The sequence below is a fragment of the Microcebus murinus genome, chromosome 4, assembly GCF_040939455.1.
Source record: "Microcebus murinus isolate Inina chromosome 4, M.murinus_Inina_mat1.0, whole genome shotgun sequence".
NCBI lineage: Eukaryota > Metazoa > Chordata > Mammalia > Primates > Cheirogaleidae > Microcebus > Microcebus murinus.
In genome coordinates, this window is record NC_134107.1 from 51,537,584 (window position 1) to 51,550,817 (window position 13,234).

A 13,234-nucleotide genomic window follows, 5' to 3' on the forward strand; every position below is an offset into this window, starting at 1 on the left:
ACATTTTTAACCAACTTTTTCTGAGTTATCTCTTTCATACTCCATGTTTTATAGCAATTCTTTATATATTCTGGGTATTTATTCTTTATCAGTTATAGGTTTTGCAAATGTCTTCTTCTATGCTATGACTTGTCTTTTAACTCTGTGGTGCCTTTTTATAAATGAAATTTCTGAGTTTTAATGTAACATTATGCATCAGCTAACTACAGGGATATGTTCTGAGAAATGTGTCATTAGGTAATTTCATCATTGTATTTTTTTTTATTATTTATTTTTTTTTTTTTTGAGACAGAGTCTCACTTTGTTGCCCAGGCTAGAGTGAGTGCCATGGCGTCAGCCTGGCTCACAGCAACCTCAATCTCCAGGGCTCAGCGAACCTACTGCCTCAGCCTCCCGAGTAGCTGAGACTACAGGCATGCGCCACCATGCCCGGCTAATTTTTTGTATATATATTTTTAGTTGGTCAATTAATTTCTTTCTATTTTTGGTAGAGACGGGGTCTCGCTCAGACTGGTTTCGAACTCCTGACCTTGAGCAATCCGCCTGCCTCGGCCTCCCAGAGTGCTAGGATTACAGGCGTGAGCCACCACGCCCGGCCTCATCATTGTATTAACATCATAGAGTGTACTTACACAAACCTAGATGGTATATCTATTCCACATCTAGGTTATATGGTATAGCTTATTGCTCCCAGGCTACAAAACTGTGCAGCACATTACTATACTGAATACTGTAGGCAGTTGTAACACAATGGTAAATATTTATTTATCTAAACATAGAAAAGGTACAGTAAAAATACAATATAAAAGATAAAAAATGCCCATATAGGGCATTTACCATGAATGAATCTTGCAGGACTGAAAGTTGCTCTTGGTAAGTCAGAGAGTGGTAAGTGAATGTGAGGGCCTAGGACATTACTATACACTACTGTAGAATTTGTAAATACTTTACACTTAGGCTACAATAAATTGATTTAAAAATAAATAAGGCTATAATAAATTTATTTAAAAATTTAAAAATTTTTTCCTCAAAAATAAATTAACCTTAGCTTACTGTAATTTTTTTACTTTATATAAACATAATTTTTTAACTTTTTGACTCTTTTGTAATAACACCTTAAAACACATTGTATATATATGTAAAAATATTATCTTTCTTTATATCTTTATTCTATAAGCTTTTTTCATTTTTAAAATTTTTAATTTTTTTTTTTTACTTTTTAAACATTTTTGTTAAAAACTAAAACACAAGCACACGCATTAGGTTAGGCCTACACAGGGCCAGGATCATCAATATCACTGTCTTCCACCTCCACATCTTGACCCAGTAGAAAGTCTTCAGGGGTAATAACACACTTGAAGCTTTTTTCTCTTGTGACAGCAATGCCTTCTTCGGGAATACCAAGGACCTGCCAGAGGCTGTTTGTCCATTAACTTTATTTTATAAGTAGGAGTGAACTTTAAAGAACTCTAAAAGTAAATAAAAAGTATAGTATGGTAAATACATAAACCAGTAACATAGTCATATATTGTCATTATTAAATATATATACTGTACATAATTATATTGCTATGCTTCTATAAAACTGGTAGCACAGTCTTATGTTTACACCAACATCACCGCAAACTTGTGAGTAATTTGTTGTACTATAAGGAAGTTATGAGCCCTCCAACATTATGATGGCTACTGTGTCACTAGGCAATAGGAAGTTCTGAACTCCATCATAATCTTATGCGACCACCGTCATATATGCAGTTCATCCTTGACCAAAACATCCTTATGTGGCATGTGACTGTAGTTGAATTTATAAGTCTTTTTGTTTATGGCTGTGCTTTTTTGTATATTAACAATTATTCCCCTTACCTGAAGTCATGAACACATTCTTTTATAGTATCATTTATCTTTCATTCACCTGGAACTGTTTTTTTGTATGTAATTTGAGGTAGGAGTCCAATTTCATTTTTTTTTCATATATTTGACCAGTAGTCTAAGCATCATTTATTAAAATATATACTGATTCTTCTTTGGTCTGCCATGCCACTTCTGTCAGGAATAGCAATAGTTTTGGGTGGGCTAGGCGTAGACATTATGTCGATAATTAATGAAGATTCTTAGGTACACCTATTAGTAAGATAACTTTCGAAGGAAAACCCACAGAGTACAGGTGTTTATAACTCACCCTCTCAGTGAATTGAGTATGTTTCCCACAAAAGCATCAAGGTATATTGTAAGGCTTTATTGCAGGTTTGTTGCCTTCCTTCAAAGGTCAAAAGGAAAAAAAGGGAAAGAGTGGGGGAAAATATAAAACCAACAGAACAGAAAGCAGGAGCCCTCCAAAATAAGTGATAAGGTTAAAATGAGTTCCTTAGCATAAAAACATTGCACACTTCAGAAGTGATTTCATAAAAAGGAATCATTAGACTAATACTTTATTTTCTCTTTTAAATGTATTTTGTGAAATAGCTTTCTTTACTTTTCATTTTTAGAGTAATTATTCTTTTGTTTAGTAATATTCATTGAACATCTGTTAATGTTCAGTAAATATAAGTCTACAATTTGAGTTAATTTTTATAAATAGTATGAGCTAAGAGTTAATTACATTTTTTCTCCATGTGGATATCCTGTTGTTCAAGCATCATCTGTTGAAAAGACTATCCTTTCCCCCATTGAATTGCCAGAGTACTTTTTTTCAAAAATCAATCATCTATATGTATGTAGATCTATTTCTGGCTTCCCTGTTCTGTTCTGTGGATCTGTTTAGCTATTCTTATACTAATACCACATAGCTTTGATTATTGTAACTTTAACATAAGTTTTGAAATCAGTCTTTCAGTTTTATTTTTCATAATTATTTTGGCTATACTAGGTCCTTTGCATACCTATATAAATTTTAGAATCAGCTTGTCGATTTCTACAAAAAAAGCCTTTTGTAAATCAAAAGGGATTTTGATTGGCACTGTACGAAATATACATCAATTTGAGGAGAATTGACATCTTAACGATTTTGCGTCTTCTAAGCTATAAACATGGTAGTATATCTTGTCATTTATTTAAGTCTCTTTGATTTGTCTCAGCAATGTTTTGAAGTATTCATTATATAGGTCTTGCATGTAAATCAATCTCTAAGCAGTTTATTTTTATCGGTGCTATTGTAAATGGCATTTCTAAAAATTGTAATTGTTACTATTATATGAAATATAATTGATTTTTTTTATTTTAACCTTATACTTTGCAACCTTGCTAAATACACTTATTAGTTCTGATAAATTTGTGTGTGTGTGTATGTGTGGACTTCTGAAGATTTTTTACATACATGAATTAATATGTAAATAAAGACGGTTTTTCTTCTTTTCCGATCTTTATCCATTTTATTTCTTTGTTTTGCCTTATTTCACTGGCTACAAACTCCATTATAATGTTGAAGAAAAATGGTGAGAGTAGATATCCTTACTTTTCCTTTGAAACTTATAGGGAAAGTGTTCAATCTTTTTCCATTAGGTATGATATAGCTGTAGGTATATCAGATTGAGAAAGTTCTCTTCTAATTGTACTGTGAAGAACATTTTTTAAATCATGAATAGAATATGAATTTATCGTATACTTCTTCTACAACTATTGAGATAATCATATAGTTTTTCTTAGTCTGTTAATATGGTGAACTGATTTTCAATTGTTAAACCAAATTTGTAATCATGAGATAAATCCCACTTAATATAGAGATAAAAGGATGCCATGAGAAAAAAAAAATTATCTTCCAGACTTTCCTTTATACATTAATTGTAGCAATCACATTTTTAATATGTAATTGTTTTTTATAGATATAGTTTCAAACACTTGAGGATGTTATTTAAATCATCTTTTTCTTAAATGTTTGTTACAGTTCACCAGAATCACATTCATATTTTAATATCTACTAGGCATAGGTTCATTTATTTAATCTTCTAAAATTACCTAGGACAATAAGTAAAAATAATTTTCACTTCATAAGATAATATAGAACAATATGTGGACATGGTTCAAAATGTCCTCTCATTAATGATTCAGAAGAGATGATTTGGGTCACCAAAAAAAAAAAAATGTTATCACTAATTCCTGGTAGTTTCTAGAACATACTAACAAAATCCTATTCAAACAGAATTTGCAAAGATATCAAATATATTCTTTTTTTTTTTTTTTTTTCCCTCAGATTCTTCTTTTTTTTTTCTTTTGGCATATTATGGGGGTACAGATTTTAAGGTTTCAATAAATGCCCATTTCACCCCCTCCCCCCAAAAGTCTGAGTCTCCATCATGACCATCCCCCAGATGGTGCACATCTCACTCATTATGTATGTATATACCCGCCCCCCTCCCCCCTCCCACCTGCCCAATACCCTATTACTGTAGCACCTATGTGTCCACTTAGATGCTACTCAGTTAATACCAGTTTGCTGGAGAATATATCTGGTGCTTGTTTTTCCATTCTTGGGATATCAAATATATTCTTAAAAGCATGCAAACAGCACCAATGGAAGTATTTCTGGAAATTTAGCCCAGATACAGTGTCACTTCAATACTTATGTATGGTACGATTCCATTTATGTAACATTCTTAAAAAGACAAAACCATAGTCTGAGAGAAGAGACCAGAGACCAGTAGTTACTGGATTAAGGGTAGGAGGAGAGCAGTAAGAAAGAATATGAAGCACCAATAAATATAAAATGCTTAGAGATGGATTTACAGACAAGACCTAATCCAGTTGGGATATAACTGGATTCAATTTATTTTAATATAAAGAGCTAAAAGTAAGAAATTTGGGAAGGTAATGGAACTGTTCTATATTCTGATTCTGTTGGGTGGTTGCATGGATCTATACCTGTGATAAAATCCATAAACTGTACAACCAAAAATTAGGTCCATTTTATTGTATATTATTTTAAAATATAAAGTAAAATAAATGTTTAAGTATTTTTTTCTCAGAACTCTAAAAACATTGCTCTCCATGATTTTCTATCATCTAGAATTATTGAGCATTTTATTTTTTAACCTAATGTTTCTTTGTAGATAACCTGTTTTTTTTCTTCTTCTAACAGCTTTTAGAATCTTTTCTTTATCCTTGGTGTAATGAAATTGCACTACACTATGCTTCAGTGTGGGTCTTTTTCATTTGTCCCATATGATACTCACTGGAATCTTTACATCTGAAGACTAAATTTTTTTCATTATTTCTTTTACTTTCTCCCATCTACTTTGTCCATTATTTCTGGCACTTCTGTTAGGCATATTTTAGCTTTAATAAACTTCATCCTCTGTATTTCTTAATTTTTAAGAATTCCTGAATATATACATAAAAGGATTCCATGAGAAAAAAAATTATCTTCCAGACTTTTCTTTATACTTTAATTGTAGCAATCACGTTTTTAATATGTAATTGCTTTTTCATAGATATAGTTTCAAACTCTCTTGAGGGTATTATTTATAATTTACTGGAAGATATTTTTCTTTGCCTGAATTATATGTTTCCACAGATGCCATTTTTATATTCAGTTTAATACCTTGTTGCATTTGAGAGGCAAGAGAACATTGAGGTTTCAAGCACAAATACTGTGAAATAATCTGGGTTCAAAATCTGGCTCTGCCATTTGTGGCCATTTAATCTCTGGCAAATAATCTCTGAGAGGCTCAAAAAAGGGGACATGATTGTAGTATCTACCTGATACAGATCTTATAAAGATTAAATGAAATAATTTCTATAAATTCATACTTAAAGTATGTGTGATACTTAGTAAACACAATAAATGTTAGCTATTATTAATATATGCCAGGCTCAGTGTTCTAGTTTCCAGGCATATAAAGTTGAAACAGACTTGCTCCATTCTCTGAAAGCATTTAAGACAAAGTTTGATATCATTTGTCAAGCCCAGAATTTACCTTCTATCTCAGTGGGAGTTATGGTACATATAAATAATTATAGTGTTCAAAATTGTGATATGTACTCTATGGTTTTATAAGTTTATTTAGCATTAAAATATAACCTGAAGTTAAAACTGTAATAAAAATCATTTTGCCTCTTTTGGGCTTAGCATTGTACTTGGAAAGAGTGGGGAAATATGGGGGCATGCATATGAAGGTACCAAGGAGAAAGCTGGTAAATGACAAAGCAAGGCATTGATGGGCTTCTGCGGTCATATTAGATATGGTAGGAATAAGTATGATATGGAATAGAAGATGATAAAGCAGGCTGACCAGAGCTGCAGCTTGTAGCAGGGGCCCATATAGTCAGGTAGGTGCAAAGATAGGTCTGTACCATGGAGTCTGTAGGTCTGTACCATGTAAATTGTAAGATTTACAAACCTGGCAGAAGAGTTTGGTCATTATCTTATAATGGTCAGAACATAGCTGAGATTTTTGAACAGGAGAGTAATAGAAGTAATAGAAGAATAAACACATAAAGAAGTGTTTGTGCTTTTAATTTTTGTTCTTATGTAGAAGATACAAATGTTTTCAATGTTTAGGACAATTTAAAACATTTTTTTCCAAGCTGTGTCAAGTCTAAACTCTGAAGGAAAGTCAGTACTGTAACACATTGTGCCTTTCAATCTCATTTTTTCTTTAATGTTCAAATAGAACATTTTGAAAGATTGCAAAGTTTTATGAAATAGGAATGTTAGCCACAACAGTTCAAAAGTATGTAGGTTAAAAGTATGAAGTAATTGAGGATAATGGGAAATTAAGATTGCAGGGCTCACTCTTCTACAATTGTTGCAGGAACTTTAAAGGTTAATTACACAGCAAAGTTCAGAATAAAACATGTATAAGTATTCAAGTCTTTGCAAGTTTATAAATTGCCTGGTATGTTTGAACTACAATGCTGTTATGTGACCAAAGCACAAGGGACTTAAGGATGTGTATTTATGGACTGATTCCCTAACAGATAACTGCACTATTCTGGAATGCTATTGCTATGTCAATAATTGTAGAGTTATTGTTTTTAAAATTTTCCATCTTTCAACTTAATTAACTTAGAATGTCTCTAACATGATTTGCAAAGAATTTTATATTTATATTTTGCAATCAGCATTTGATTGGTGCACAGGTTTGAGACATGCACTACAATGTGTAAACATTTTGTAAGATAATAAATAGCATAGCTGTCTTCTAGTCTAAATGTTTGATTGCCTGTTCCCTGCTAATTGGTCATGAATTGAAATTCCCTATTGTTTAATTTTTTTAATTTGTGGGAAATTTTTATAAATGAGAGTGTGGGGCTTCATATCACAGCTGTTGTCATTTAAAGTTTGGACAGCATCATTACAAATGAAGCCCTGCTGTGAAATCAAAGTCAAAAGGCATCTTGGCATCCCAACCATTTCCTTAGGAGAAGATTACAGCTCCAGCCTGTTGAACTTTATTGCCTTGGGCCTCATGACAGTCTTCAGAAACATGCAAGGCATTTCTGTTAAAGAAATTCAGATGTGCTAGGACACAAATGACATTCTTGTGCTTAGCAGTGTCCTAAGGGGGTAAGGAATAAGTCAGGAAGAAAAAAATGATTCACACTTTTTGCTGTATTTTGGAATTATTTTCTAAAACTCATGGAATGATGGAGACCATGCAGTGATACCACATAGGAAAAAGGTATGGTGTTTTCCTACATGGTCTGACTATATTTTAAAATAAAAACTTAAACATGACTCTGAGGTAATGGCTGCCTTCAAAGTCATCTTTCAGTTAATTTTATTATTCTCTTTGAAGCGTATCCTCATTGGTTCATATTTCTTTTCTCCCTGTCCTCTCACACACACTTATTTCTAGAGGTGTGATGGAGCAAGAAATGTTACTCAGTTTTAAGTCACTCTTTTTTATATCTAAAACTCATGTTCTTGAATTTAAAATCAAAGATCACTTGATCTTAAGGTCTATCCAACTAGTAATGGGACTCCAACAAAGGTCCCCAGGGAGACATCATGGAAGACCTTGTGTCCCTCAAATTTAAGGATGTATCCCATTCAGCCATGAATTCATCTCAGCCCTTTTAAACATGTTCTTGTTCGTCATCTGTTTTCCCTCTTGAGATAAAGAGTTTCCTGAGTTCATTAGCTACAACATGCCTGACACATAGTAGATACTCAATAGATATTTGTTGCATTTATGAAAATTGTTATTCAAAGGAGTTTCCTTCTAATTACTCTCTACACTCATTCTGGAAATCTAAGACCCAGCAAAATCATTTGTTTCTACTGATCTTTTGGCTTTGTGACATTGTAAAAAGGCTTTACTCATTCAATAGCTTGCCATAAATATTGATAATTCTTTTTATTCACTGCTATAAAAATGCTGTCAAATTATAGTTTAGTAAGGAGACAGACAAGTAAATAAATAATTACAATATATTGTGATATGCTAGCATTTGCTAAGCATTTCCTAGCCTCAGTGATAATAATGATAACATTTATTGAGTATGTACTCTGTGCCAGGTACTATTTTAAGTACTTTATATGCATTAATGATTTGACACTTAATTGCATTGTGATCTCACAACTGTATCTATATGATTCAAAAGATTTTGAAGTTTACTGGCACTTATTTTATGGCCCAGTATGAGGTCAGTTTTTCTAAATCCCTGTGAACAATTGTGGGTTCAGTGTTAAGAGTACAGTGTCCATTAGATCAAGCCGGTTTTTGTATACAGTGTTCTCTATATATGTATCTATTAGCTCTTCTAAAGTATTTCTTTAAATCTTTAATAGGATTACTGATTTTTTTTACCCACTTGATCTATCAGTTACTAAGAGATATATTAAAATCTTTCAATACAATTATGAACTTATTTTTCTTCTTACATCTGTCAATTTTTGATTTGTATATTTTGAGGCTAAGTTATTAGGTTTATACACATTTAAAATCATTATATCTTTCTGGCTATAGAAGTAGATTGAGCTATTATCATTATGTAGTGCTTCTTTTTGTCCCTACTGATGCTTTTTGCCTAAAAGATTATTTTGTCTGATTGTTAATATAGCCACCCCAACTTCTTTTGGTATTTGGTACATATTTTTTCATCCTTTAAATTTTTTGTACCCTTAATTTATAAATATGTTGTTTCTAAACAATAATATTTAGATTTTTTTTTTTAACTTTTTTTTTTTTTTTTTTTTTTGAGACAGTGTCTCACTCTGTTGCCTGGGCTAGAGTGCCATGGCGTCAGCCTTACTCACAGCAACCTCAAACTCCTGGACTCAAGCAATCCTTCTGCCTCAGCCTCCTGAGTAACTGGGACTACAGACATGTACCACTATGCCCGGCTAATTTTTTGTGTATATTTTTAGTTGGCCAGTTAATTTCTTTCTACTTTTAGTAGAGACAGGGTCTAGCTCTTGCTCAGGCTGGTTTCAAACTCCTGACCTTGAGCGATCCTCCCGCCTCGGCCTTCCAGTAGATTCTGTTTTTGATTAAGTGACATTCTTTGTCTTTTAACCAGAACCTTTGGTCCATTTGTGCAATTATATTTGTATTTATTCCTATCATCTTATTTTGTACTTTTCTGATTATTTCCCTTTTCTGAGTTTATTTTCGTCTTCTTTTTTGTTTTCATTTGGGTTGAGGTGTTGGGGATTTTTTTCCTATTCCATTTTTTCCTTCACTAGTTTGGAAGTTATAAACTATTCTATTTCTATTCCTTTGGTGATAATACAGAAATTTAAAATGCTTACTTAATTTATCAAAATCCAACTCCAGTCCACCCTTTACAAAGTCTGTGCTATCATGGTTGTATATTTTAGTTGTATCTTAATTTCCTTTTCTTTACTAGCAAAAGGCAATATTGTCATTTTTATACAGTCAGTGTATGTTTAGATACCCACATATTTATCACTTTTTTTGCTCAGTTATCTTTCTGTATCTTCCATCTGGTGGCCTAGGTGGCCCTGAGAGTTCCAGTTCAAGTGCTAGGCTTTGTCTTCTATCCCTTGAGTCCTTTGAGTTCAAAACTAATTCTCAGATTTGCTCACCTATTCTTTTTAAGGTAAAATTTAGCTTCAGTGTTCTGTTTTTCTCTCTAAGTTACTACTTATATTTTAGTCTAAGTATTCCTTGTTTTCTTGCCAATTCACTGCTTTGCATTAAATATTTTAAAATATTTTATCTATCATTTTTAATTATCTTCTGCAAAAGTGCCTGTCAGAATATGAAAATGACTAAAAGTCTAGAAATAAAAGTCTATAACTAAATTTTAAAATGATCCTTTGGTTGGAATTCTCTCAGAAGATTTTTGATGATCTTAAATTATCATTTTCCAAAATATATTCTACAACTACTTTCTTTAAAAATATTTTTAGTGAAATTGGGTTTGTAATGCTGCCTACCAAATTCTCCTTGTAGATTCACAGTTAAAAACCCCGAGAAGTCCTGCAGTTTTTTAGAAAATAGAAGAAAATCTTGTTTAATCTTATTTACTCACTATTTCCCCAATTTCCCCCCAAGTAACAGCTATCAATACCCTACAGAGCTAATGTTGACAGGATAGTTTAAGGAGCTTCCCCCACTCTCTCTCTCCCTCATAAAGAAACTCTTAGAAAGGCCTGGGTCTTCTTTGCAGAGCCAAGCTTCTTTCTCCTCATAAGTTATATTTGCTGATATCTTTTGGGATCCTGCTGTTTAATATAAATTCTACATTTTGCTTTTTATGTAAATGAGATGTTTCTAGAGTCTAACCCTGGTTTAGAAATGGTGACCATATTGACTACTGGACATAGCTGAGAGACCTTACTCTACCAGTGATCTGTCTTTTTCCTCTCTCTCCTCCACTGGATTTTCCCTCTTGGTGTAATTGGGACCCTTCTAATTCTCATAAGTCAAAAGATTGAATAAAATCTTAGCATTCATCTGGTTCAGCACTGTCAAGATTTTAAACTACCCACTTAGAAAAATGTCTTTAAGTGACCATCTTATAACTTTCATTTCCTTTACAACTATGAACATTTACAGTCAGGGCCTTTCATTTTACTCAACTCACCAACTTTATCATGTCAAAAGTTACCAATGATCTCTTTTATTAACCAGTTTCTTGGCTTTTTCTGCTGTCTTCATTTTACTAAATTTCCTCTGTAACATTATGGGTCATTTCCTCTTGACATCAGGGATATTGCTCTCACCTAATTCTCCTTTCCCATCTTGATTTTCCCTTACTCCCCTCTGAATAAATATATCTTTCCCAAGTTTCTGTCCTTAGCTTCTTTTCCTCATTACTCTCCTTGCATTTATTTCTTTATTGAATAAACATTTACTCAAGGTGATGAATTAATTAGAAGTATTCTTTTTTGTATAGTATACGAAATTCGAGCCTATCTTTTAGTTTGTTTTTTAAATTGGATCAGAGAATGTGAGCTATATGAGAATGACTTTCTGTTGCAGGAATTTGTCATATAACCAGGATTGTTTCAATACTCCCTGTAGTTGAGCATTCATTGCATTCTGAACTGTGTTTTTCAGAACTGACAATACATGAAATTCAACTGAAAACTCTTTTAGCAGATCATAGTACCAAATGTACTCATGCTAGACAAGACTGGCTTTAGAGTAGATTGCTACTTTTAGGCCATAAGATATGGAAGCACATTTCTTCCTATTTTCTCAAGGCAGTACTACACCCTCCCCATACCCAGTAGCATTTTGAAATAGGTAATGGTTGTCTATGTTGTATTTTCACTTTGTCTTCTGACTCTCCCTCCTATTTTCTAGAGCACTTATCCCAGCTACCAGTGTGCCTCCCATTGCTATCCTGTTTAGGCCTATTCTCCCACCCTCACACTCCAAAATTAGTGCTAGAAGCTCAAAAAATTTTTGTCCTCTACTTCAAAAATAGAAGGAAACCAATCAGGTACAAAAGGCAGTGTCTGGAGAAAAAATACCACATTGGTAGGTAGATAAATCTAGATTCCAGTCATGGCTCTATGGCTGACTTATATGCCTCTTCTTTAATCTGGAAAGTAAAGAAATTGCACTGAAATAAATTGATATCTAAAGTTTCAGCTTTGTGAGTTTAAAATAAATTCATGTAAACATGAAATAACTCATTGATGAGGAATTTACATCTTGATGGAGATAGCCACATTGTCCAACAGTGAGGCTTTAATCACTATACTTGACCCTCTAGAAAGAGGGTGAGTTGTAGCTCTTGCTGCTCTTGGCAGTATTGCGGGTCTTGGCCTCCCTATGACTCATATTGTGCCCTTCTACCTGACAGAGGAAGGACTAGTTAGTATAACTGTATACAAATATCTACCTAGTGTAACATCCTTGAGGTTCATCCATGTAGCATGTGTCAGAATTTCCTTCCTTTTACGGCTAATATTCCCTCATGTATGTATGTGTATGTGTGTACACACACAAACACTGCATTTTCTTTGTTCCTTTATTTGTCAGCAGACACTTGGGTTGCTTCCATCTTTTGACTATTGTGAATATTGCCACTATGAGCATGAGTGTACAAAAACCTGTTTGAGTCTTTGCTTTCAGTTCTTTGGGATATATATCTGGAAGTTGAATTGCTAGAGCATATAATCGTTTAATTTTCCCTTTTTTTTTTTTAGTGACTGCCATACTTTTTCCCATAGTAGCTGCACCACTTTACATTCCCACTGAGATTTTTTGACTATGCTATTCCCCAACATTTCACTCAGTGGATTTTAGCATCAGTGATTTTTTTTGGCTGATCTACAAGATGCCCTTTTTATGTAACACTAAGAAAGAAAACAATACTTCCAATAAGATTATCCCAATCTCAAAGATGTTAAAATGTGAAAAAAAAAATGTATCTTAAACTCAAGTACAGTAGGTAGATATACCAAAACCCCTTCCAAAATTTTTAATGTAAATTATACATCTTTTAACACAATCTTTGTAGAGCAGGAAAGTAAAGGTAGCTGCTCACCAATAGTTTATGAAAATGATATCTTTCTCAAATGTACCTTTACCTCATCTCTAAAAGAATATGGTTCAGGGACAGGTTTTTTTTATTTTTCTCCAAGCTTACCTAATTATGCCTTAGTGACAATTTGGGAATAAAAGTGAAAAACCCACAGGACAGTAAATATTATAATAGATCTCAGATTTTGGTTTCTATATATTTGTGATTTCTGGTAAATAGCCTAATAATGCTCATTTGTGTTTGTTTTGTTTAAGGATTGTTCAAGTTTAGAAGAATATAACATTGCTGCAGCATTACTCCCTTTGACTAGTGCTTTCTATAGGGTAAGT

The 13,234-nt window shown here is 32.9% G+C and overlaps 1 protein-coding gene across 2 annotated transcripts in view; it reads left to right on the forward strand.

Moving 5' to 3' along the window:
• The window catches only part of SBF2 (SET binding factor 2), a 432,597-nt gene that overhangs the window by 303,082 nt on the left and 116,281 nt on the right, over positions 1–13,234 (forward strand). For both annotated transcript variants that reach the window (XM_020286579.2, XM_020286580.2), the window contains exon 17: positions 13,160–13,228. In XM_020286579.2, coding sequence (XP_020142168.2) covers positions 13,160–13,228 — 69 coding nt within the window. The remainder of the gene's footprint in view (positions 1–13,159; positions 13,229–13,234) is intronic.